The sequence below is a fragment of the Eulemur rufifrons genome, chromosome 4, assembly GCF_041146395.1.
Source record: "Eulemur rufifrons isolate Redbay chromosome 4, OSU_ERuf_1, whole genome shotgun sequence".
Lineage (NCBI taxonomy): Eukaryota > Metazoa > Chordata > Mammalia > Primates > Lemuridae > Eulemur > Eulemur rufifrons.
In genome coordinates this window covers 71,800,822-71,828,055 of record NC_090986.1, presented here as the reverse complement: position 1 = coordinate 71,828,055, position 27,234 = coordinate 71,800,822, and the positions used below count along the sequence as shown (strand labels likewise).

General features: G+C 31.6%; 1 protein-coding gene across 4 annotated transcripts in view; it reads left to right on the top strand.

Moving 5' to 3' along the window:
* NBEA (neurobeachin) overlaps positions 1 to 27,234 on the top strand; it is a 563,351-nt gene that overhangs the window by 123,825 nt on the left and 412,292 nt on the right. For all 4 annotated transcript variants that reach the window (XM_069467350.1, XM_069467354.1, XM_069467352.1 and 1 more), the window contains exons 17-20: positions 2,648 to 2,740; positions 22,312 to 22,420; positions 26,063 to 26,144; positions 26,376 to 26,499. In XM_069467350.1, coding sequence (XP_069323451.1) covers positions 2,648 to 2,740; positions 22,312 to 22,420; positions 26,063 to 26,144; positions 26,376 to 26,499 — 408 coding nt within the window. The remainder of the gene's footprint in view (positions 1 to 2,647; positions 2,741 to 22,311; positions 22,421 to 26,062; positions 26,145 to 26,375; positions 26,500 to 27,234) is intronic.

The window sequence follows — 27,234 nt, the reverse complement described above, 5'->3', positions numbered from 1 at the left end:
ATAAGTGACAGTGCTATTTGGTAAGATCTTTAGGATTTTAAATGTATGGTATGAAAGGATTGATACAGCATAACTGATTTTTATTTTATTTTTTGATTGGTTGATTGATTGAGACAAGGTCTTGTTCTGTTGCCTGGGCTAGGGTGCAGAGACGTCATCATAGCTCACTACAATCTCAAACTTTGGGCTCAAGCGATTCTCATGCATCAGCCTCTCGAGTAGCTCAGATGACAGACACGTACCACCATGCCTAGCTAATTTTTCTATTTTTTTTTTTTAGAGATGACATCTTGCTGTGTTGCTCAGGCTGGTTTCCAACTGCTGGCCTCAAGCAGTCCTCCTGCCTTGGCCTCCCAAGGTGCTAGGATTATAGGCTTGAGCCACTACACCCAGCCTAACACAACAAATAAAAAGGCCTGTGGCTCATGGTAGACCACCAGCTGAACATGTCAGATTGTTACCAATTTTAAAAGCAGTCACAAAGATACAAAATGGCCTTTCCTTGCTACTTCAATATTTTCACTTAAAAAAATGTGGAGAAAGTAGGCTCAGAATACTTTCTATCTTTTAGATAGAAAAAATGGGCTTATTAGATTGAAAAATGTTGAAAATCTTTAAAACATTTAAAGGTCTTTATTCTAGAAAATAGCCTTTAAAGAGTAACAGTTGTCTATGAAATGTTTTTTGGGGAAAATTTGGGCAAGTGTAATTCATACATACTTAAGAATTGAACAAAAAGAATGAACTCAATTTAATTGTGGTGATATTTTAATTGGACTTAAGGAAGCCTTTGTGATAATACAACCCTGAACTGAGCAGCTAAAATTTTGATATTTTTATGTCTAGAAATCTTCAAAGAAAAGAATAGACAACTACCTGTCTTATATAGCTTAGACCATTTTCTGGCTGAATATAGTGAACTTGAGCAGATGAATTAATATTAGTATTAATAATAATATATTATAAGTAAATATTAACTGATTTATCAGAAAATTTCTTACTTATACTGTGTCACAATCCTATGTGTGTAGATATACAATGGACCTAGACATTTTCATGTTTCAATGTTAATCATAATTTCTGTTGACCCAGGGTGATGTCGTATACCTTTTTTTCCTCCTAGTCAAAGTTATTCTTAGGGAACAGGAATTCCATGGTAACTTCCGAATCTGTATCTGACTATAGCCACGTTTTCATACTATGAGCTTTTACTTTGGTTCTTAAGATTATTTCTACTGTTGAATGTTTTTCTTATGATTTGCTGAATACTTCTTTTTTGACATATGACTTTCCTATTCTCTTTCATTGCTGATTTCCTATCTTTTTTCATTAATGTTCTTGCTCCCTTAAAATTCTGAAAATAGATTTCAATGTAAACATTTATATTTAGGAATGTGGGAGTTGAAAAAAATTCTTCTAAGGGAAAAAAAAACCACTCTTCTCATAGTCGAGTCTTCTGTAGATGAAACGTAAAAAAAAAAGAAGCAGTATCAACATCTTATTTTCTTTTCTAATAGTATAAGCTACTGGTAAAAGTAAAAATAATGACATAAACTTTAAGCTATTTTTTCCCCTTTGTAAATATCACTGAAATGATATGGAAATTATATTGCATCTTCTATTGCCAGCTTTTTTTGTCTAGCCTAGATTACTTTACCTTTAAACTACACCATGGCATTTTATTATTTAAAAAAGATATTTAATATAACAAAACACACCCTAATTTTAAAGCTGTCATTGCTGCTCCCTAAGGAAACTTCTTATATTCTAGAATTAGTTGCATAAGTATTGTTATATAGCTATCATTGCTCTCTTCTACCTCATAGAAAGAAAATTACTTCTTTTTATTAAAAATAATGGGATTACACTTTTAAAACACCTTAAATATTTTAATGAATATGTCCCTGCGTTTGTATAGTATTTGAAGTGACTGTATAGGTTAGGTTATATATTAGTAGAAGCTTTTTTGCCCCAAATAACAGAAAACATGTCAAACTATTTTAAGTAAAAACTGAATAATGTTTCTTTAAAAAAAGTCTCTTTAGAGTAGCAGCCGGGAATTGCAAAACTATCAGGAAACAAGTTTGCTTTCTCTGCTACTTTCTGTATAACTGCTTCGTTCTTCCTTCTGACTGTATATTGACTAGCCTTTCTGAACAGAAACAAAACATTGCTGTCTTAGTTTCTGTTTTAAATCATTTCCTAGTTCAAGAGCCTAGCAAAGAATAGGTATTATTTCTCAGACCTTATTCCAAATTCTCAGAAAGGAGAAATAATTGGGCAGGTATCTATCCATTATCTAATTAGCCATGACCAAGAAAACAAGGTCATCAAGTTCAACTGTTGGGGCCAATTCTAAAAGAATAGAAGATATGGCCTAACTAAGCATGTATGTTAAAACTGAAAATTTTTGGTCATCGTCTTGCGAGGCAGTACTTACAAACACCAGTCACATTGCCCTTTTGAGTATAAATTTGAGGACCAAGTTTAAATAAAAATTAATAAAACATGCTCATTTTTAATTTTTGCAAGGGATTATAAAGATCTTAAAAGATATATATTTCATATATTTATAACTTATAAAATATACAGTGTTCTTATTTTTAATATTAGTGTTTAAAAGCTTATTTATATATATATATTTTAGGGTGATCTACAAATTACTGGCTTCTAAAAGTGAAAGTATTTGGGTTCAAGCTCTGAAGGTTCTGGGATACTTTCTGAAGCATTTAGGTCACAAGTAAGTTGATATTTTTCATAATGAATTATATAAATATCTACTGAAATTGTGTTTTTATGAGTTTTATATCTACTATAACATGAAATTTAACCAGAATAATCTAACAATGGAAAATAATAGCTTTCTGTGATAAAGTTGTGAAAATGTTTTATAAAATAATTTTTTATTAATAGTAGATTATGGAACAAGATAACATGTAAGTAATATAGTTTATATTCTTCCTGAAAAGAAAATATTGTCCATTTTAAGGATGTAATAAAATAGTTTGTCAAAATAAAGGTACATATGGATATGATTTCAATGAAAACTTTCTTGACATGGGGAATACTATGTATATTGTGGTCTCTCTAAGAGCTGATCTTAGTCTTAGAAGCTAAGTCAGTATTTTGTTATTTGTTCATATTTTTTTTCTGACAGTGGGGCTTTTTGATTACTTTTGTGACGTAATGATTTTAGAATGCCTTCATTTCTTCCTGTAAATCCTGAATTTAGGTACTTTTTAAAAATACTTTTGCTATAAGAAACAATTGCTGACTTGATTTCAGTTCATGCTATGTTGTCTAGTGCATGAATATTCTTTTTAAAGTTCATTTTCTATACAAATGATCCTAAGGAAGTAGTACTGTCATTTAGTAATTACTATTAATAGATTGGGTTCCTTTCAGAACCTCAATGTTGCCAGTTCTTTTTGGTGCTTAAATTTGCAAAGAGCTTAGTGATAATACTGATGAAAACTGCACAAAATCCAAATGAAACATATCTAATATGCTGTATGGTCTAGAAGTTTAAGTATTTTTTTTTTTTCATTTTGGTACCAAATCAAAGTTAACGAAGAGAGAACAGAGGCATTATAGATATAGGGAATAGTTCAAACAAAGCCAGGATTGTAGAAAAGGATTGCATACAGATTAGGAACAGTGAGTGTGCTAGGTGATAGAATACTGGGAGTGAGAAGCATATGCACTTTCATTATTAAGAGTTAAGGATCGCTCATTTCACTTTGGTTAAGTAGAAGTAATTGATTCAGAGAAAGTTAAAGAATTTTAGCCCTAGATGCAGCTTCTTAAAAATATCAAGAAAACACATTTAAAAATATAGAAAAAGGTGAAACCTCATAGATAAGGCAAAATTAACAGTAACAAGCAGGCAATTTCCTGTGTAAACATAGGTGTTTAAGATATTTCCCTTCCCTTTCTTTTTCTGTAAAATTCATAAGTAATGCAACAAGGAGTAAAAAATGAAATCTTTCACTACCACAACTATTAGCAAAATTCGAAGATAGAAACAATGCAGGAACTCCATGGTATGAGTATAGCTGCTTAAAGCTGCTAAGATTGGGTAAAAGTTGTGAAGGACAAATAGAAAATACAGAGAATGGTGGGAGAGTTCAGTGACAGCAAATCTCACAGAGTGTCACTGAAAGTACCCTTTCTAAAGATGAAAGGCTCACCTTAAGGTGCAAAAATAGATCTTTTGTTTGAAATAATAGGTACACATACATCATGGCTGATAGCATTATCCTTTTTGAGTCAGATTGGTTTCAGAAAAGCAGAAGATGAGTAACAAAGAATTATACAGATGAGCTTTATTTGTAAGAAACAGTCTGTGCCTGTGGCTATGGAGAAAGAGACAGTTTTTGGATTGTGAAAGCAAAAGAGGTTGCCCTTGCCCCTACTTTTACACGTATGCATGGAAATCTCTTGCAAACGGCCAGTCCAGGAAAATTTTACTAAATCAAAAGAATTGGCACAGTGTCAATGTATATTTATCAGATAAAAAACATGGAAAAAATAAGCAAAACCAACCAGTACATGAATAGCACTCACCAGAAAAATTTTGCTATGGAACATATAATAATTGTGATTTAAAAATTTACCAAAGTTAAAAAAAAAAAAAGAAATAAATCAATTGCTTCTGAGAAAGGGCAATCACTAAACAGAATTTCAAGAAGTTGTAACTCCTACTCAAGAGGCTGAAGGGGGAGGATGGCTTGAGCCCAGGAATTTGAGACCAGCCTAAGCAGCATAATAAGACCTCACCTTAAAAAAAAAAAAAGAAGTTGTAAGAAATAGCAGGATAACATGGAAGTATTTAGTCATGAGCTAACAAAACTTTGGAAAAATACTGGGGGAGAAGAACTATCACATAACGAAAAATGAAATTGGAAGATACTCAAAGGAAGATAAACTCATGTGGCTAGCATAGTAAGATACATAGAAGATAAAAATGAAAACAAAATAATATGTATGGATGAAAATATAAGAGTTTAGAAGGATTAAAAAGAAAATGAGTGATGTAGAAGACAAAGAAATTCTAATAATGGCATAAATGGAGTTTTCAAATAAGAAACACAGATTAATAGAACAAAACAAATGTTTAAAGCTGTAACTCAGTTAATTCCTAATGTAAGATTTTGTCATCCTTATTTAAAGGATATATTTTGTGCCTGAGAAAATTGACCTGGAATGTTCAGCATGAAGGTGTATTATTGGACTTAAATTTAAATATAACAATGCTTTTATAGCAATGTACAAATAATGAAAGAAATATATCTGGCCTTAGACTTCTCTAAAACAACCTTCAATACAGAAAACTGTAGAGCAACAACCATAAGATATCAAGTGAAGAAGTGTAAGGCAAATTATTCTTTAAGTAAAAAGGGTGCTGCCAAATAATTTTTAACCATACAGGGCATTGTTTCTGTGAATAATTCTTCAGAAAATTGCTGGGACAAACTTCAGCCTATTAGGGATGACTGGAGAAACTATAGCTAAGGACTGCTGGTGGATACTGAATAAATTTAACAGTAAAACTAAGACTAAAATAAATGTTTGAATTTGTGTGACAGACCAGAATTTACTTTTTATATGCTCTAGTAATTTTAGAAATGATATAACTATAATGAATTGGGAGAGGACTGAGGAAAAAAGGAAAGTATAGTAAGTCCAAATTGTCAAAAGATTTCCATATTAGCTGACAAATAAAATATTAAAAATATGGAACTATTTAATAAAATTTGATGGTATAGGAGAGAGGAGAATTTAAGAGTAAATATGCTGACTTTATTATTGCTCACAGAAAGGAAATACACTTTCTGAACAGATGCAAGATTACTTATTCTTTTATGCTTAAAAAGATAAGTTGTTCAAAAGTATAAAGCTTTCAAAATACTAAAGATCTGTATAGATAAAACTAAGAACCATATATAATGAAACTCTTAAAATATCTAAACAGTAAGCATAACATGAAATATGACATATCTAAGACCAGACATATCTGTCATAAAAGTAAATGTAAAAGCTTTTATAAATCACCAATCAAAAAAAAATCACAGTTGATCACAGTAATGAAATGTACTGTTGGTATTTAAATGAATTGGCTTGCTTTCCATATTCGTTACTTACAGGCCTGTAATATGTTGACAGATGTTTACCTTAATGTTTTTTTTCTTTTTTGGACTAGTTGAAATTAGTCCAGTTTTTTTTTTTTTGGCAGAACCAGAGAATTCTCTTTGCTGTTATCAAAAATTATGGCATGATGTGGCTTCTGGGAGTATGACAGTTGGAAAGAAGCTTCCTTTCCCTCTACTCTCAACTCCAGGCTGTTTGGCTGTCATCAGTGAGATGCTGGTTCCTATGCGTACCTGAGTACAAATGAGTCTTGTTCTATTTGGGTGCCAGCAGAGAAAACAAGAGAACTAGTGAGGGGATTTCTCTTTCATGGGTTAGACAAACAGCTGAAGAACTATATTAGAGCCCTAAGGTAAACACTAAAAAGTAGAAGATCTTAAGAGGTGTTTCTCTCAAAGATCCTTGCCTCCCATCTCTTTTCCTCTTCCCTTGCCCCCTTCCCCTCCCCAGAGGAACATTAACATTGGCTTCCATGTAAGTGACTACCAGAAGGCCAAGAAGGACCTGAAATGGTGGGATAAATATTCCTGTCCTTAAACTTTCAGGTGTGTAGGAAGATTAGACTGCTAGGATGCTGGCTGCAGGGGGCCCATGTACAGGACGTATAGCTTGTCACGATTTATACTACAAGCCAGTAAGTTTAGAGGGTACTTTGCCTGACAATACGTTCAGGGATCTCATCATTTAAAATTCATAGCTATGATATCTGACCTTGACTCTGTGCATAATGAAAAATAACAACTCATCTAAAGAGGCCTGGTAGAGATAGGAAATAAGAAAGAATCATTAAACTATGTACCCGATGAAATAGAGCGATAGGGGAGGATATGGTAGAATATTTGAATTTCATTTTTATAAAAAGCATTTGAGATTTAACTAGAGTACCAAAGACAATATTCTGCTCTTTTAGCTCATGATATTTTTCACAGTTCACCCAAATGAGTGGCTTGGAAGATCTCAAACTATAGAGTAAAAACATAAAGTAAGAGTAAAGATAAAACCTTACTAAATAGGAGACTTAACATGTTATATACGAATTCTTGGAGGAGAAAAATGATGGGTAAAACTAGATATCCTGAAACATTTTGAACTACCAAAGACTTAGAAATGCTGGATAAACTATGCCAAAAATCCTTTTAAATATATAGGTGAGCACATAAAAATAAGGGAAATTCTCATATGCCCAAAGTGGAAATCAAGCATAATAAAAGAAAAAAATACTTAAGAAACAAAGTATTTTCAAAATAAACTATGCAATTAAAAAAATATTAAGTAATGTGTGGAAGTGAAAAGGTAGTAATTAGAATTAACACTTCTGTGGACACATTAAACAGATTAGATAAAACTTCAGAAAGAATTGGAGAACTGGAAGACAGAAATTGGGAAATCACCTAGAATGCAATACCAAGAAACAAGATGACAAACATGAAAAGAGGTTAACAGATGTGGAGAAAGAATGGAAATTTTCAATTACAGCTAGTAAGACTTACAGAAAAGGTGAAGAGAGAATGAACAAGAAGCAATATTCAAAGAAAATTTACAAAAAATTTTCACAGAATTGGTGAAAGACCCAATTTCTCCAAATTTGGAAGCGAAATGGGCTCTAAGCAGGAAAGATTAGCATAAAAATCTCAGTATAAAGTAAAACTGCAGAACACCAAAGACAAAGGGAGCAACAAGGGGGAGCTAGCTCTACAATATTGAAACAAATATAATTTAATAAATAGAGCCATATAGTACTTATTCATGAATAGACAGAGCAAATGAATGAAATGAAAAGTCAATAGATTGACCCCACAAAAATCCAAATAATTATAGGATTTTGTGTATAATAAAGGTGCCATCTCAGATGAATGGAGCAGTGATTTACTTAAAAAGATAGGCTGTCATTTTAAAAAAGGGAACAAAAAATTGGTAGGTGATTATAACAAATGTACCACTCTGGTGAGAGATGTGATAGTGGGGGAGGCTATGTGTGTATGTAGGGAAAGGGAATGGTACTCTATACTTCCTGCTCAATTTTACTGTGAACCTAAAAATGCTCTAAAACGAAAGTATATTTAAAAGGGGAAGGGGAAGGTGGTAGGGAAGTGAGAAATAAAGTTTACTTGTTTGGGGGCAGGCTGTGAATGAAGGGGGAAGTGAATGACTTGGGCATGAAATTGCTCCATGTATCTGTTTATATTATTTATTAACTAAGTAAAGGTATTACTTATTTTAAAAATTAAAAGTGATAAAGCCTAGTAACATTTAAATATATGGCAAATAAAAACTTTAAGGCAAAAAAATAATGAGGATAGAGGAACACCATATAATGAAAAAGGTGTAATTCACTAGGAAGGTCAAACAGTTTCAAATGAGCATATACTTAACAGCATAGGTGAGGTATAGAAAACAAGTATTGACTAAATTTGAAAAGAAATCAATAGTTTACAAATTTTAACATTTTTTTCTTTTTAAAAGAGCAATTGCAAAAATATATTAACACTGTAAATTTGAGAAAAAGTCCATTAGCTTGAGTAGCATACACATTCTTTTTAAGCATACACACAACTATAAAAATTGTTGAAATGAGACCATAAACTAGCCTCAGTAAATTTAAATAAATAGTCATACAGATAACTTTCTCTGCCCACAGTGCAATTAAAGAAGAAATCAATGACAAAAAAAATCAAACTTAGAAAATAGAAACACATTTTTTCTAAATAACACATAACAAAAAGTCATTTATCATGCAAATTACAAAATAGTTACAATCAAAAGATGTTGAAAATTCTATATATGTATACATGAGATTTGGCCTAAATAATACTGAAAGCAAGTTATTGTTGTAAATATGTTAAAAGTAGAAAGGTACTTTGGCTTTTCATTTTATAGGTTCTCATGTATGCTTACCTCATTAATTGTCAGCCAAAGAAGGCAAAAGAAAAGAAATAATAAAGGGAAGAAACTAAGGAAACAGAAAGCAAGAATATTAAACAGAGTAAGAGCAAGGCAAAAAGCTGTTTTATTCACTTATAAAATACTTTCCATTGACTGGCTAGATAAAGAAGGAATGGGCTAATATTTCATACAATGAAATTAGCACAACCTTTATGCCAAAATTGGATGTGAGTTATAAATTAAAGGAAATATATGGCCAATTTCTCCTATGAGCATAAGTCTATTAGTTACTGGTTTTTAAAGTATACATCATAACCAAGTTGAGAGTAGTTACAGAATGCAAAGGTGATTTACCATAAGGACATCTTTTCACATAATCTCCTTATTAACAAAGGAGAATAGCTAAATAATTTTAATAATGGGTGCAAAAATTTTTGATAAAATTGAGTACCCATTCATCATAAAAATTCTTAGCAAGCCACAAATAGAAAAAAAATTTCTTTAACCTGATAACATATCTACCCCAAACTTACCACATTCCTATTTAGTGATGAAATGTTAGCAGCATTCTCTTTCAATAACTAATAATTAATGAAAGCCTGATTTCACCTCCTCTGTTCAATATACTATTAGTTAATATATTTGAATTTATAGAACCTTCCACCTAAAGCCAGCAAAATAATTTTCAAATACATATGAGACATTGGCTAGAATGTATTGTGAGTTAATGTGTAAAATGTAAAACAAGTATCAGTAATTATAAAGCAATGTAATCAAATAAAATATTATCTGACCATAATAGAATTAAATTAGAAATCAACAACAGAAAGAGATTTGAAAACTGCAAGATATTTGGAAACATAAATAACGTAAGTAAGCTGAGTGAAAGAAATCACAAAATTAGAAGATAATTTGAACCAAATGAAAACAAAACTACAAACAACATAGAAAAATTTATTGAATCCTCACACATTGGTGATAGAATGTTAAGTTCTGCAGCCATGTTCCAAAAGAGTTTTCTAATTTCTTAACAGAAGTTTACCATACAGCCTGCCATTTCCACACTTAGGTATCCACCCAAGAGAAATGACAACATGTTCACAGCCAGACTTGTGCATTTATATACTTAGTACCATTATTCATAATAGCCCCAAACTGAAAACAATCCAAAAGTCAGTCAGCTGGTGAATGAATAAACAAAATGCCATATGTCCATACATGGGAATACTATTATGCAATAGTTATTGATTAAATTAAATAGTTACTGTTTAAATTAATATAAATTAAATTAATGATTAAAAGAATAGTTATTAATTAAATTAATAATTAAAAGGAAATAAACTACTGATACATGCTATGACAAAATGAATCCTAAAAACAGTATGCTAAGTGAAAAAGCCAGATGCAAAAAACCTACATATGTTATATGATTTTATTTATATGACATGTCCAGAATACAAATTAGTGGCCCATGGGATGGGAGTGGAGATTAACTGAAAATAGGCGCAAAGGAACCTTTTAGGATAATAAAAATGTTCTATAACTGGATCGTGGTGATAGTTGCATGACTCCATATAAAGTTGTTTTTTAAAAATTACTTAATTGTCCATGGTGAGAGATGGGTGTCTAATTTCATTCTTCTGCATGTGGATATCCAGGTTTCCCTGAACCAGTTATTGAAGAGACTATCCATTTCCCAGTGTATGTTCTTGCCACCTTTGGCAAAAATAAGTTGACTGTAAATGTGTGGAATTATGTGTTCTCTGTTCTGTTCCATCTATGTGTCTCTGTTCTGTCTATGTGTCTTTTTTTTTTTTTTGCCAGTACCATGTTGTTTTGATTACTATAACTTTGTAGTATTAATGTAAAGTCAGGTAATGTGATTCCTCCAGTTTTGCTCTTTTTGTGCAGGATGGCTTTGGCTATTCAGGGTCTTTAGATGTTCCATGTAAATTTTAGGATTATTTTTTCTATTTCTGTGAAGAATTTCATTGATATTCTGATAGGGATTGCTTTGAATCTGTGGAGTGCTTTGGGTAGTATGGACATTTTAACAATATTGATTCTTCTAATCCATGAACATCGATGTCATTCCACTTTTTTGTGTTCTCTTCAATTTGCTTTCATCAATGTTTTATAGTTTTCATTGTAGAGACCCTTCACTTCTTTAGTTAAGTTTATTCCTAGGTATTATATTTTAATTGTAGCTGTTGTAAATGGGATTACTTTCTTGGTTTTCTTTTTTTTTTTTCAGATTGTTTGTTGTTGGCATCTAGAAATGCTACTGATTTTTGTGTGTTGATTTCGTATCCAGCAATGCCATTGAATTTGTTTATTAGTGCTAATAGGTTTTCTGGTGGAGTCTTTAGGTTTTTCTAAATATGAGATCATATCATCTGCAAACAAGGATAATTTAAAGACTTAAGTCTAATACCCAAAACTATGAAATTAATAGAAGAAAACAATGGGGAAGCGCTGCAGGACAAGGCAAAGATTTCTTGAATAGTACCTCAAAAGCACAAGCAACCAAAGCAAAAATGGACAAACGGGATCACATCAAGCTGAAAAGCTTCTGCACAGCAAAGGAAAGAAGCAACAAGGTGAAGATACAGCCTACAAAATAGGAGAAAATATTTGTAAACTACCCATCTGATGAGATTAATATCCATGAGATTAATATATAAAGAACTCAACAACAAAAAAACATAATCTAATCAAAAATGGGCAAAATATCTGAATAGACATTTATCAAAAGAAGACATACATATGGCCACCAGGTATATGAAGAAATGCCCAGCATCACTAATCATCAGGGAAATGCAAATCAAAACTACAATGAGATATCATCTCACCTCAGTTAAAATGACATTTACCCAAAAGACAGGCAATAGCAAATGCTGGCAAAGGATGTGGAGAAAGGGGAACCCTTGTACACTGTTAGTGGGAACGTAAATTATTACAGCTGCTATGGAGAACTGTATGGAGGTTCCTCCAAAAATTAAAAACAGAACTGCCATATGATACAGCAATCCCATTGCTAGGTATGTATCCAAAAGAGAATAAATCAGTATACTGAAGAGATGTCTGTGCTCCCATGTTTATTACAGCACTATTCACAATAGGGAAGATATGGAATCAACTTAAGGGTCCATGAACAAATAAATGGATAAAGAAAATGTGGTATGTATACACAATGGAATATTATTCAGCCATTTAAAAGAATGAAATGCTATTATTTGCAACAACATGGTTGGAACTGGAGGATGTTATTTTAAGTGAAATAAGCGAGGCACAGAAAGACAAATATTGCATATTCTCACTTATATGTGAGAACTAAAGAAAAAAATTGAACTCAGGGAGATAGAGAGTAGAACGTTGGTTACTAGAGGATGGGAAGGGTAGCAGAGAGGGAGGAATAAAGTGGGGATGGTTAATGGGTGCAAAAATGCACTCAGATAGAAAAAATAAGACCTAGTGTTTGGTAGTACAAGAAGGTGACTATAGTTAACAATAATTTATTGTATATTTTAAAATAACTAAAAGAATTGAAATGTTCCTCACACAAAGAAATGATAAATGCTTGAGGTGATGGATACCCCAGTTACCCTGATTTGATCATTATACATATTATTATACATTATATGTCTTTATCAAAACATCACCTATACCTCACAAATGTATAAAATTATGTATCCATAATAATTAAAAAATTTGAAATCACTTAATTGTCCACTTACAATATGTGTGAATTTTACAATATATGTATTATATTTCAATGAAGCTAATAGAAAATTTGAAAACCAAAACTTAAAACTTTTAGAAAATACAGCATAATAATATGATGTTGTGATAAGGAAGGGTTTCTAAAACAATAAATAAACAAACATAAATAATGCAGGAAAAAGTTGGTAAGTTTGACTATTAAAATGTAAAATACTTTAATAGATACCATAAAAAGTCAAAAGACAAGCCGAAAAGTGAAAGAATGCAATGGATTTGTATCCTGAATATGTGAAAAATCATGCCAATAAATTGAAAAAGAAAAAATACTAGGAGCATGAAGAATATAAACACGCAATTCACTGATGAGTAAGCACAAGTTGACAACAAACATATCGGAAAGATACTCAACTTCAGAAGTAATCAAGAAAGTACAAATAAAAGTTGCATTTAATACCCATCAGAATAGTAAACTTTAAAACTTTTGACAATACCAACTATTGGCAAGGATGTGTATCAATGGAAACTTTCAAATCACTAGTGGAATTATATATTGGTACAATCACATTAAAGAACAATTTGACAATTTTTAAAAAGATAAAGATGCTTATACTGTAAGTCTGTGGTCACCAACCCCCAGGCCGTGGACCAGAACTGGTCCATGGCCTTTTAGGAACCAGGCCACACAGCAGGAGGTGTGCTGCAGGCCAGCGAGCAAAGCTTCATATGCTTTTACAGCCACTACCCATTGCTCTCATCACTGCATAAGTTCCGCCTTCTGTCAGATCAGCAGTGGCATTAGATTCTGGTAGGAGTAGAAACCCTACTATAAGCTGCACATGTGAGGGATCTAGGTTGTACACTCCTTGTGAGAATCTAATGCTTGATGATCTGAGATGGTCCTGAGGTTGTGATGCTTGCGCTGGGGAGCAGTTGCAAATACAGATTATCATTAGCAGAGAGGTTTGACTGCACAATAAATGTAATGTGCTTTAATCATCTTGAAACCACCCCAACCACCCCCTGGTCCATGGAAAAATTGTCTTCCATGAAACCAGTCTGTGGAGCCAAAAAGGCTGGGGACCATTACTCTAGTAATTCTCTCCTTGATGTAAAGAAACTCATGTATGTGTACAAATATTCAATGTAACATTGTTGATAATAAAGAAAAAATGGAAATAACATAAAAGAATATTAAGAGGAGAACAGTTAAATGAAATGAGGTGCATTTATGCAGTTGGATATATTCAGGACTGAAAATGAATGACTTAAAGTTATCTTCCACAAACCTAATATGAAGCAATAAATTAAGTTGCAGAAAGATACATAGTAATGATACCATTTACTTGAATTCCAAAAATATGCAAAGGCAAAATTATAAATTGTTTGGGACTAGATCCACATCTAATAAAAGTATAAGGACATACCTGGGAATTAAAAAAACAAAATTTATCATATCAGTTACCTCTAAATATGGGGAGAAGAATGGGATCATAGACGGGTATCCAGAAGTTCTTAGTGTGATACTTTGTTTCTTAAGCTGTTTAGTAGCTGCATGAGTATTTATTACATGATTTCCTCACTTTTTGAAAAGCAATATATTTTATGTTTTAAAAAATAAACGAGTAAAGAATGTGATTGTAAACAAAAGGAAAGCAGAAATTTGTTACCACTACAGAAGTCATATGAGATTCAAAAATGCAAACAGAACAAGTTGAACTTGAAGTTAAAAATTCAATACAGAATGTTAAAAAGGCGGTATGTAGTATGAAAGGTACAATTTAAGTAGTTGATGTTATAAACCTGTAAACATCATATATTGCTCTCAAATATGTAAAGCAAAATCCATTAGAGATGCATCAAGAACTTGATAAAATACAATAATGACATAGACATATCTGTTTGAGAATGGGACCAACTGACTAGATAATATGTAAAGATACAGAGAAATTGAGCAATATATTCATAAAACTTGACTCAATAGATACATGTTGAGTCTTACATTCTTTGAGGATATACTTTATGGCTAAATAAAGTTACAAAAAAAATAGTCATGTCCTTGGTCATAAAATAAAGTAGATGAAGTAGAGGTTTTACTGGCCACTATTTCTTGACCATAATCTAATAAAATTAGAAATCAAAAAAAGAAATTGAGCAAAAAACTCTACTTAGAAATTAAGAAACAGTGCCAGATATCCCTTAGTGAATAGGAGAAAAAAAAAAGGAAAATCATAACTTATCTAAAATTATCTATGCATCATAGCAAAAACTTACTCAGAAGTAAATACCTCCATTATTAAAAAATAAAGATGAAAAGTTAGAGGAACCTGGTGCTCATATTTCAACATTAATTAAAGGACAACAAAGTAAATGAGTAAGTGCAAATTAGTAAGAATGGAAGCTAACATAAGGAAACTAGAAAATAAAATAAAAACTGTTGAAAGGATCACTAACTACAAAGGTGATTTTTTTGGAAGAAACCAATAAAATGAATAAAACTTTTCATACACTGTTAAGACAAAATGGAAAAGAGCTTTGGATGAGGAAAAGCTCTTACTGTTGTAGGACAGATTATGATAATTTTAAGAAAATATGTTATTTTATGGCAACTTACAATAGGCCTAGTTCTTGGTAATAATATCATTTTGTTCTATATCATTCTAAGTGCTCTTTTTTGTTTTCTTTTACAAATATATATAGTACTTCCTCAATCTAATAAAAAATGGGAAGGGTAATATCAAGTCATTAATAAACAAGATAAAACTACAGGAGCACAGAAAATACCCTCTTTTGCTTCACTGGTAATCATCAACACACCTATTGTATGCTCCTTTAATGCATAGCTGCATTTTGATATAGTTTCCCTGCAAACACTGGTGCATGTAGTTCCTATATTTGTATATAATGTAGTTCCTATATTTCAGTGGTCCCATCTTTTTTGGTACCAGGGACCAGTTTCATGGAAGACAGTTTTTTCACAGACCAGATGGTGGTGGTGGGGGGAGGGGGATGGTTTTGGGATGATTCAAGCACATTACATTTATTGTGCACTTTATTTCTATTATTATTACATTGTCACTTGCCACTCACTGAAGGTTTTGATATGGGTCTGCAAGCAATTGATTTATTATGGTCTCTATGCAAACCTCTCTGCTAATGATAATCTGTGTTTGCAGGCACTCTATTACAATTGTCTTGATAGATTGAAGGAGATTAAAAAGTATACTAATGTCCACTAGTTGAATAACTAGTGGTTCTTACTACAGACTAATATATGGAATAATAGCCAAAGGGAATTGGAAATGTAAATAAAATTTTAAATTCTTGCTGAACACCATGAAAAACTGAAACTACACTGAATGAAGAGTTATACTATGTACCTTAATAGAAAGACTCAATTATATAAAGGGAAAATTTTAATAAATTAATGTGTAATGGAGAGTTATACCATGTACCTTAATAGAAAGACTCAATTATATAAAGGGAAAATTTTAATAAATTAATGTGTAATGGAGAGTTATACCATGTACCTTAATAGAAAGACTCAATTATATAAAGGGAAAATTTTAATAAATTAATGTGTAGACATATGGAGCTCTGGTCAAAATCCTAATTTTTATTTAAAATTTTTAAAAAAACTTTTCTAAAGCTAACTCAGATGAACAAATGGGTAAAAATGTCAGATGTTTGAAAGATAAGAATAATGAGTATGTATTGTTTAAGTCTAGTAGACTTTAAACCAAGGAATAAGCTAAAAGAAGGAGTGTAGAATAGAAAGCCCAGAAGCACACTCTAATGTGTGTATATATGCTTATACACTAGGAACATGATGAAAATGTGATTATTCAATAATTGGCAGTGGGAAGTTATTTAATTTCTGGATTGGAGAGAGAGAAGAGAAGTCTTACCTCAAACCATATCCCCCACCAAAAAAAAAAAAAAAAAAAAAACCCACACACTTTATAGAGAATAAACATTTTGAATTGTGGGCTTCCAGATCAAGTTGATAAAGAGAGATGAAAGAATTTCTCTCGTCCAAACCTAATGAAATAAACATTAAATAGTAAAATAGGGAATTTCCCCCCCCCCAAAAGACAAATGTAACCCAACAAGGAAAGGTGCATCACTTAAAGCAATAGACTCAAAATACTGACAGCTAAAGAACCAAAAGATTCTGTATTGAATTCATATGTATCCTTAGTTCATTTGTGCCCCTGCAAAGTCAACAGAATCCCTAGATTTCTCCCTTGTAATCCCCACATTAGAGTGATGGAAATTTCTTAGATGTTCCTATTTTCTCTTTCTTCTGATTTTGTATGGGTGGAAACAATTACTAGGAGAGGCATGAAGAACGAAAAACTGAGGTTGACATTCTGAGATGGAAGTGAAGATTCTAAGTCTTTCTGTATCTTATTGGGGGATCAAGCTGCAGCCTGAGACAGTTTCCCTTTGGAAATGAGGTATATTCCCTTAAGTAGGCTGAACTGCAATACAGGATTTTTTAAAACATTGTCTCACAAGAGAGAGCAGTACTGGTGCTGTAATAAAGTCTGTACACAGCCTCAGCTGTTTCCTGCCTCAATTAAAGCTATTAAGCATCAGGGAAAAAAATAGATAGACCATGAAATGCCCAACCCTGGAAATGCATCTCAGAGGACAATACAAATGAGTCTCAGTTCATGTGGATAAAAAGGAGGTTGAGTAAGTACCCAAATTCTATGAGAACAAATAATAAGTGTGAGCAAAATACACAAAGCATAAGTAATGTGAAAAAAAATGGCAGGGAAATCATGCCAATGCAACACTACAAAGAAATGAGTAAAAGATGCAGAAGAATTTAGTCCAGAGGAAAACATATATTAACAAAAGAATGTAATTTTCCATAATGCTTGATTTATAGAATAATTTTCAAGAATATAAATTCAATAAGATTTCAAAGACAAAATAGAGAACAAAATGAAATAAAAAAGGAACTTGAAGGGTTAAGAAAACAATGATCCAAATTGATTTTAGGCAATGTACTCAATATAGAGAGAATGCAATATGGAGGATAAAATATCTAACCTAAAGATTACTGATGTCTCTTGAGGGGAGAAATAAACAAATGAAACAGAAAATACTTCTGTGAAATAAATAACTAACCTGTGTATAGAAAAAGCACACCATGTTCTAGGTAAATTTGACACAAAATGATCAACATCAAGACATATAGTATTTAAATCAAAGTTTAGAGATAAAAAAGAATTCCTAAAAAACAACTAGGCAAAGTCTCCTTAAAATTGTTAGATATTTGACTCACGTCAGACTTCTTCCAGTTTAATTCAGTGCCAAAAGAAACAAAGCAATGTCTACAAGTTCTGAAAGAAGGTGTGCCCTAGAATATTATACCCTGGCAGTTTGTTAAGTATATAGACATCAGGTCAAAAATCAAGATAGGCTCTTGATCTCCTCTTGAATGACATCCATCTAACTGACGGATGAGTCCAAAAAAGAAACCAGAAGTGGTGAAGACAAAGTCAAGGAACTGAATTCATTTAAAATAGATGAAGACCTAACAACTATACATAGCAGTGTTAAGATGAATACAATTTAGGTGTTTTTAACCTTGGTGATCAAATAGCAAATGTGCTCACAAAAATTAGGAGGTGACATGAAGTGGGAGAATGTTAATTATCTGTCTTTTAATAAAGAGGAGTGAATTGATACTTTCCAAAACTGAAATGTTTAGTTAATTATGTATTACTTCATTCTTTTATTCATAATTACTTTTTAAGTCTCATAGAGATTTTTAATAAAAGAAATAGTGTCTCCTGTGTTGAAGAAAGTCATCTGAAGTTTTTTTTTTCTTTCAGTTTCCCATCCATTTCTTTTTTTCTGTTAAATATGATTAAAATTGCATTTGTTGCTTTTTATTTAAAATAAAATTGAGTAAGAGTTTCTTCTATCCTTCCTCATTCTCTCTCCCTTCCCTTCTTCTTTCTCACTCTTTCTTCTCCATGAAGAGTTTTAATGTTTATTATTGTTTATTGTGTTACTTTTGGGTAGTGGAATTTAAAAACTTATACTTTGTATTTCCCTACACTGCTTAAATTTCTATGTTGTGTATCATTTAACATAATCAATTGATTAATTATTATGAAAAATTAGTTAAAGTAAAAATCATTTAAAATGCTGTAAGAGAAAGAATGATTATTAACTGATTACTAGACATAGGTCGTCTTTCCAGTATTAACTCCAAATGTAGAAATGACAAGGTTGAAGCTTGATAGATTTTATTCAAGAAAATAAAAAACCTCTCTATGCCATAAAAGTCCTGGAAATTCAAAAAGTGGAAAATATTTGTCAATTATTAGATAAAGGAATAATTTCCTTTATCTTATTAGGGTTCTTATAACCAGTAGGAAAAAGATAACCACACAGAGAAAAAAATGGTCACAGGACAGTATCATGAAGTTCTTGGAAGTAGTATAAATGGTAAAAATAACTTATGAACATGTATCAGCATTTCTTGCAAATGAAAATGACATCTTTTTATATACCATATTGACTATTTTTATGATTATTATACCTAGAGTTGGTAAAGCTGCTGGTAAAAGGCATATGTACCTTAATGGTGGAAATATGAATGTACATATTTTTAGAGGTCAGTTTAGCAAAGTCTCATAAAATATTAAAATAAAAGCTTTTAACTTGATCGTTTCAGTTGTAAGAATTTATTCTAAGGAAATAACCATGGATATGCCCAAAGGTTTACCTAAAGGAAAAATTGTTTATGGTAAAAAACAAACTTGGAAAAAAAAAAAAAAAAAAAAAAAAAAAAATAACAGCTTATTTTTCTTGTCCTGCTAAATTGTGCCATTCTGGTGATGGAAGTGAAGATATGTTTACTAATTATGATAAATATTTTTTATACTTTCAAAAAAAAAAAAAAAAAAACAAACTTGGAAATAACACAAATGGCCAACAGTAGTGAATGGATAAATTAATTATGCTACATTTTTATTATCAGTTATTTTTAATGACACTGAAAAAGACACAATATATTGTTGATTTAAAGGAAACAAGCTACAAATTACATTATATAGAACAATTTCCATTATATTGATATCTATCTGTCATATATATATTTATGTATATAGTAATTAATCTGGAAGAACATAAACTGATATTTATAATGATTATGTCTGGAATTATGGGTTTTCTTTTCTTTTTTTACTGTTTTCACATAGTGTCTGAATCTGTTACAGGAAGTATTTCGTGACCATTCAAAAAGAAAAGGCTATTTTGTGTAGAAAGAAATTGGAATACATTTCAGTGAAATGTTTAGTAAGCTTATAAATCTGTAATTTGCATGAATAAGAAGTTATTCTTTTGAAAAAATAGTTTACACTCTTCATCCAAGTGGGCAGAAATCCTGTAAAATTCAAGATGTAAAGCAAATATGCACTAAAAACTGAAGTCTGTTTAGGTCGTAAAGGTAAACATGTTTGCAACGTTAGTTTTTCAAGTAACTATCCTACCTGAACTGAATCCACAGAGCTAGGTATTTCATTAGAAGTCCTGTGGGAAACAAAATCACGTGGTGTACAGGGCCAGTGCACCCATTCCCTGCCTGATGTGATGGATGGCATTTTGGTTATCTCTTGACTGCTATGCAGAAAAATTTATTGGAAAGTATTGTTTTAAAGTAAACTGCAGAATGAAGTTGACCCATCTCTTTCCTGGTGTATGCACAGTATCTTCAAATTCCCTCCAAACCTAGAATTAAACATCTGTGTAAACATTTACATTGCAAGAGGAGATAATCAAGAGAGCGTGAATTTCTTTGGTAGCTGAAGTTGTAGAGGTACAGTTAAGAGATTATTCTAAATTCCAGATTGCCTAATTTAGACATAGGTTTTATCAGCTCCTAGCAGCAGAGAGATGTATCAAGGGCAATGCTTTGGCATTTGCTTATTTCTGATTGGGAGCAAATGAAAATTTCAGGTCTCCTTTTCTTGAATGTGGCATGAATTGGAAGAGACTTAAGCCTTCTCCTCCATAATCTCATAATATCCATTAGTCTTGTTTTTTAATGGCCAGTTGGACCTTTTTCAGTCTTATTTAAGTGCTTTGCAAATGCAGCCACAAGACAAATGCCCTATCTTCCTTGTGAGGTTAGGTAATTTTGTTGTTTTTCTCCCTGGACTGAGGAGGTTTGGGTGAGGGGACCAGCTGTCCTGTGTCTTTTGTTGTGGAATGTGGATTTTGGAGGCTGATCTTAGAAGAGAGGATTTACAGGTGAATGGTACCCCAGTAAATAGTTCATCATTTGATATCTGTATTAATTATAATAACAATCACTGTAAAAGGTAGTGAAATTCTAGTCACTTACCAAGCTAGTAGTTTCTTTCTTATTCACTTAAAATCCAAATAGGTTTTCCTCAGTAGGTGATTCTCTTGTAAGCAGTGATTTAGAGACCCAGGCATTTCTTTCATCCTGTGGCTCCATTGTCTTCATCATATGGTTCCTGTGTTGCTGGTTTGGGGAAAGAGCATGAAAGATGTGCATGAGTACTTTTTCTGTGGGCTGGACCTGAAAATAGTTCACATCTTTTCTGTTTACATTTTATTGGCTAGAACTGTAGCCAATTGGCCACACCTAGCTGTAAGAAAGGCTGGAAATGTAATATAGCTGTGGACCCAGGAAGAAAGGAACAAAAATTTGGCAATTATATTGTCAGACTATATCACAATTACCAAATGCAAACAGAGAACAATAGGAAAGCAAAGAAAGAAATGATACATAGGGTCGGTAAAGTTGCTGGTAAAAGGCGTTTATACCTTAATGCCACCATTCGGGAGACAAGAAGATCCAGATCTTGAATTCTAAGGAACACAAATGAGAGGCATATAGTAACTACCAGACCTAGAGCTAAGTATTCCAGAAGGCCTTTAATAGAACTTTCTATTCTAATTACTGGTTTGGGATAGAAACAGTTACATCAGCCAACAGTAAGTAAAAGCTATTTTGTTTTATCTTTTAATTCATTGGTAGACTAAAAACACAAGCAATAATGAATCCTCTTTACTTATGTAGAATTATTTTGCTTTATGACCGAACATTAAGGTTAGAGTATTTACTTTTAAATATAATTTTAGATTCTTGATGTTATGGTTTGTTACAGACTATTTTATAGACTATGGATTTGGACAGAAATGATTTAAAAATTATGAAGTCTCTGTGTTAGAGGAAACCAATAATTGTAACCCAATAAAAATAACTTCCAAATGGTTATTAGAAATTTGAAAATAATAGTCATCAACATTTATATAATATTCCATAATTTGTATATTTCACATTTTTGTTCATAAAGATATTTTATTTGAGAAGTATTTAATAGTCTTGGAACTTTAATAGATATCTCTGTTTTAAGCTGTTTTCTTTCTTTAAGTGGAAGTTCATAAAAACAGTTGTATCATTCTGTATCTGTTTACAAATTGCACTTTCTTATCCAAAAGTTCTGTGAGCAGAGAATCCAATGTGTTTCATAGTGTTTTTTTCCCCCTTCTCTCTAGGAGAAAAGTCGAAATTATGCACACCCATAGTCTTTTCACTCTTCTTGGAGAAAGGCTGATGTTGCATACAAACACTGTGACTGTCACTACATACAACACACTTTATGAGGTAAAAATGAAAAATGTATGATGAAAATTTTAAGTGTATACAATGGAAACCTTTATAATCTATGTGAAGAACTATATCAAATCTATGGTGTTGCCAATGATATTTTAAAATAGAAAGAATTGATTATTATTTTAGCAAAGTGTTTTGAAGTCCTATTAGGATAATGATAATGTCATAGTGATCTTTAAAACTTTTAAGTCTGATAAGATGCCTAAAATATAGTAAACAAATATTAAGGCATAAAGTCATTTAGACTTAATTTAGCAGGATATGTCAGACAACATTGTATAAGTTATGAAGATATAAAAATATGTCTTAATTATTCCGAAAACCAGATAATTATCAAGAAAATATCCTTGTGTCCTACATTCTGAGGTGAATTTATTCTGTAGGTAATATAAAGTTGGCTTTAATGAACCTCTCTTTGAAATTACTTAAAACTATTTTTATGTACATATTTTTTAGGAGTTGTGATATTTGTACAATTTGTTTCTTAAATTTTATTTGTATCTTTAGTTTTGCTTTTTGACTTCCACTATAAATTATAAATAATTATGTTTTCTTTTGTTAATGATTTACAGCACTTCCTAAAACCCTTATGAATTATTTGTTAGATTTTAGAATATGTTTTCTGAAGATAAAACAACTGGATTTTTATGTTTAGGTACTCGTAGATCTCAACAATATGCTTCATTATTTTATTATTAATAAGTATTGTGATATTATTTTTGTTTTATAGCTTCTCTTTGCATTTAGTGAAACACGTAGTATAGACAGCGGTAGACAGGTGCGTGATAGTAGAATCTGAGGAGCTCAGTTTCTTATAGAAATAATTAATTGATTTAAAGGAAAACATATTTTTTAAGTTACTTTAACTGTTTCTGTAAGAGTAAAACAATTTTTGAGCACAAATGATAAGTTAGTCAACTTTAAAACTAAGTACTTTATAATAAGACTTTTTAATTAAAATTATAGACTCTCAGAGATGGGCAGTATTTTAGATATCATCTTATTCAAACTTTCTTTTCACAGATAAAGAAACTGAGAGTCAAAAAGTTAGGTAGTTTGTCCAAACCTATAAAGATTCTCTGACCCAAATACCTACAGTGGCACTTAGATGTAATGGTAGGGTCAATAGTTTGCCATTTTTACCACTCCTGTCTCAGAAAGTTGTGCCTACTAATAGTGCAAAACGATTTATTCATGATGAAGCCAGGAAGTGGGTGGGTCAGAAAAAAAGCTGCAGTAGCCCCTGCTTATGCCAAAAGTCTTTCTGTAACACATGAATTATAAAATAATTCCATTTATGAAATGAAATTTACGTGTATAATGCTGGGCTCAGGTCTATGTGTATAAATAGCATATTTATCAAATTACCCTCTGCTTATGATTCATTGTTGTTTCCCTCCCTGTCTAATACCCGTTATTATAGTCACTAGGCACTTGTGGCAGTTGAACACTTAAAATGAGGCTAGTGTGAATTGAGATGTGCTATAAGTGTTAAATGAATTAAAATTTGCTTTCTTGTCCATCTCTGGCTCTGAACCTCCTTAGTATTTATTTTGTTTTGGTGGGTGGCAAGGTTACTTACTTGGCAAATCTCTTACCAAGTCCAGTCAAACCTTTAGGGCCCATCTTGAGTCCTGTCCTTTTATTAAAATGTTTATATCTATATTCGTCTCTCCTTATTTATATCTCATTATTTCCCTCCCCCCATTTTAAGCTCACATAGGTTCTTAATGACAGTCTACCATGTTTTATTACTTAATAGGGGCATGCATTTATGCCTGTCTCCAGAACGATAATTAAGTAAATTGCTGCTAGAAATATAGTTCCACCTAGCAACTTATTTCCCGTCTCCAAACATTTAGCAGAATGTGGGCACATAAATGGTTCTTAATAAATGCATGCTGAATTGAGTTTCTAAATATATTATTTGTAATTTTAATAAAAGGTCTTATATTTGAATATGTTATAGTTTTCAAAGCACTTTCACTTATAGAGCTTTATTTAATCTTCCTAGCAGCTTTATTAGATAGGCAAGGCAATTCTTCCCTTCATTGTTAGGTGATAGAATAAGGACTTAAAAAGACAGCAGTATAAAAACTGGTGATGCTTTTGTTTCCTGTGCAGTGTGATTTCTTCCCTTTCAATTGAGAAAGTTTTGACTATTCTCTATCATGGAAGAGTATGGCCTGGTTTTCTTCAAGCTTGTCTGAAGTTATTTTGAATCCCTTATTTGTAAAAAAAATTTTCTGGGATCTTGTCCACTGTGTTGTGGGTACACACCAGGGTCTTTGGGATAGATTGATGTGAAAACTCCTTGTAGGTATATACCAACCACTGATTGTCCTTTAGTATGTGGTTTTCAAAGAAATTTTATTGCATGTATCAGTTTTATTTGATTAAGAGTGAATGTTTAGGGTGCTCTGTTCAGAAAATTCTGAGGCACTGCTTAGTTGTAATTATGCAGTGTTTAGTTTCAACAAAACTATGGGAATGAGGGAAATAGGGGTAATTTTGCCCTGTATTTGTTATTTAAGTAATAGTAGGTCAGCTTTTATTCAAGTCAATACCTTTTTGATGTATATTCCTAATATAACTATATAAATTTCCTATCGTTTCTTAGTCTAAGCAGAAAGGGAAGAAAAATGACACTTCTGGATGTCATGGTCCTTTTCTAATCAGAAGGAACCATCTTTGTTTCTTAATTTACTTTCTCCCTTAACTTTTATAATATAGCTATGTACAATTGGATTTTTAGCTAATGTTTATAATTTTGCCATACTTTTTGTACTTGTACATGTTAAGGCTAAACAGGAATTAAATCACTGATATAAAATGAAGTCTTTATTAAATATAGCCTTATTAGGTTTAGCTATATGTAAGAGTACAGGTGTATACACAAGCTAAGACCGTGATAGTCATACATATATTTTTATATATAATTCATTTATCCATTCTTTCATTTAACAAATATTTATTGAGCACTGGCAGTACATCAGGTACCAGTGCTAATCACTAGGAATGTAACAGTGAAGAACATATACAAAATCCTATTTTTGTAGAGCCTACATTTTAGTGGAAAAGTCAGTAAATGTTTTAGAATTCTATCTTTTATTTGGTCTACTGTTGCCATTTTTTGTTATTTCAGAGAAATTTTTTAAAAACCACTCATCAGTAAATGACAATGAGCCACATTGTTAGGAAGAACTTTTCTTTGTCACACTTCATTTTGAAGTAGAGACTCAAGCTAAGACATTATTTTCTTATTTACTTATTTATTTTATTTTAATTAATGATGATACAAAGAATCAAATGTTTATAATTCACAACACTGGTATATTAAAGATGGATACAGAAAGGGTATTTCAAATACAATAAACTAATGGATTTGCTAATTAATCTTTCCTTCCATGGAAATTGGTTCTGGTTTTGTGTCTATCCATTATAAATTAAATTTGAGAAATACAGAGTTAAAAAATTCAGAAGTATATGGAATTCATTAGAAAGTCTCTTAGAAGACATGATCCTTTTGATTTGAACTGAATTTATATTTTTTGCAGTTTCTTTGTATATCTACATTTTGCAATTATGATTTAAATCATTTTCTAAATGAAGTTCAAATTCTTCATCTTTCAGATCTTGACAGAGCAAGTGTGTACTCAAGTTGTACACAAACCACATCCAGAGCCAGATTCTACAGTGAAAATTCAGAATCCAAGTGAGCAAATGGCAATTCTTTATTGTAATGCGGTAATAGTAACATGGCAACATCTGAGACTAAATCAAAACTTTTCTAACCCCTTAAATCATTATGGTATTTACTTAGTTCATGACACTTAAAACTCAAGTATAATAGTGCCAAGTAGTTAGTTGAAAATTAGTGAATTCTTTTTGAGTTGAAAATATGATATGGTTATAAATCTTCAAGGTTTTTTTTGTTTGTTTACAGTGATTCTTAAGGTGGTGGCAACTTTGTTAAAAAACTCTACACCAAGTGCAGAACTGATGGAAGTTCGTCGTTTATTTTTATCTGACATGATAAAACTTTTTAGTAATAGTCGGGAAAATAGAAGGTAAACAGTTTGAATACTATAGCAAAACTCTATTCTATAATTAATCTTTTTCTCTCCTTAATTTTCAGTGTCTTTCAAATAAAAAATTTCAAATCTTTACCATATTGCTAAATACTTTTAATCATTAGAAAAGGCATTACATCTTTCTTTGATAAAAATCTGTATTCAATATAATTCTATTTATTTTTATATGATTTTATTTTATAATATGTGTATCATATTTTAATTGTGTATGTGAATATACCTATACACAAAACCTTCTTTAAAATGCATTATTCCTTTTGATGATACCTGTCAGGAGCAGTACTTTTAATTGTAATTACGTTAGATTTGCCGATATTTGTCTGTGCTTTTCCCCCAAGTTAGTCGTATGACTGATTATTGTCATGCATTTTTGAGCTGGTTAGCTAGGACATAGGATAGAGTCCAAGGCCATGAACTCTATGGTAGTCATTTCCTGAGTCTTTAATTTAACACATATTGATTGATTGAGTGTCTATTGTGTTTAAAGCACTGTGCTGCACAAGGTAGTCTTAGTATATAGTCTTAATATAGTCCAGTGGGAAAGACAATCATAAAGCAATCATTAATTTGTAATGTGTTGAGTGCATGATGAATGCTAAAGCTGATGAGATAGTACAGAAACAGTAAATCTGACTGGGAGAGTTAGGGAAGTGATTCTGAATAATTATTATAACTTTTCCAGGTAGAGAAATAGGGGAAAGTCATTCCAGG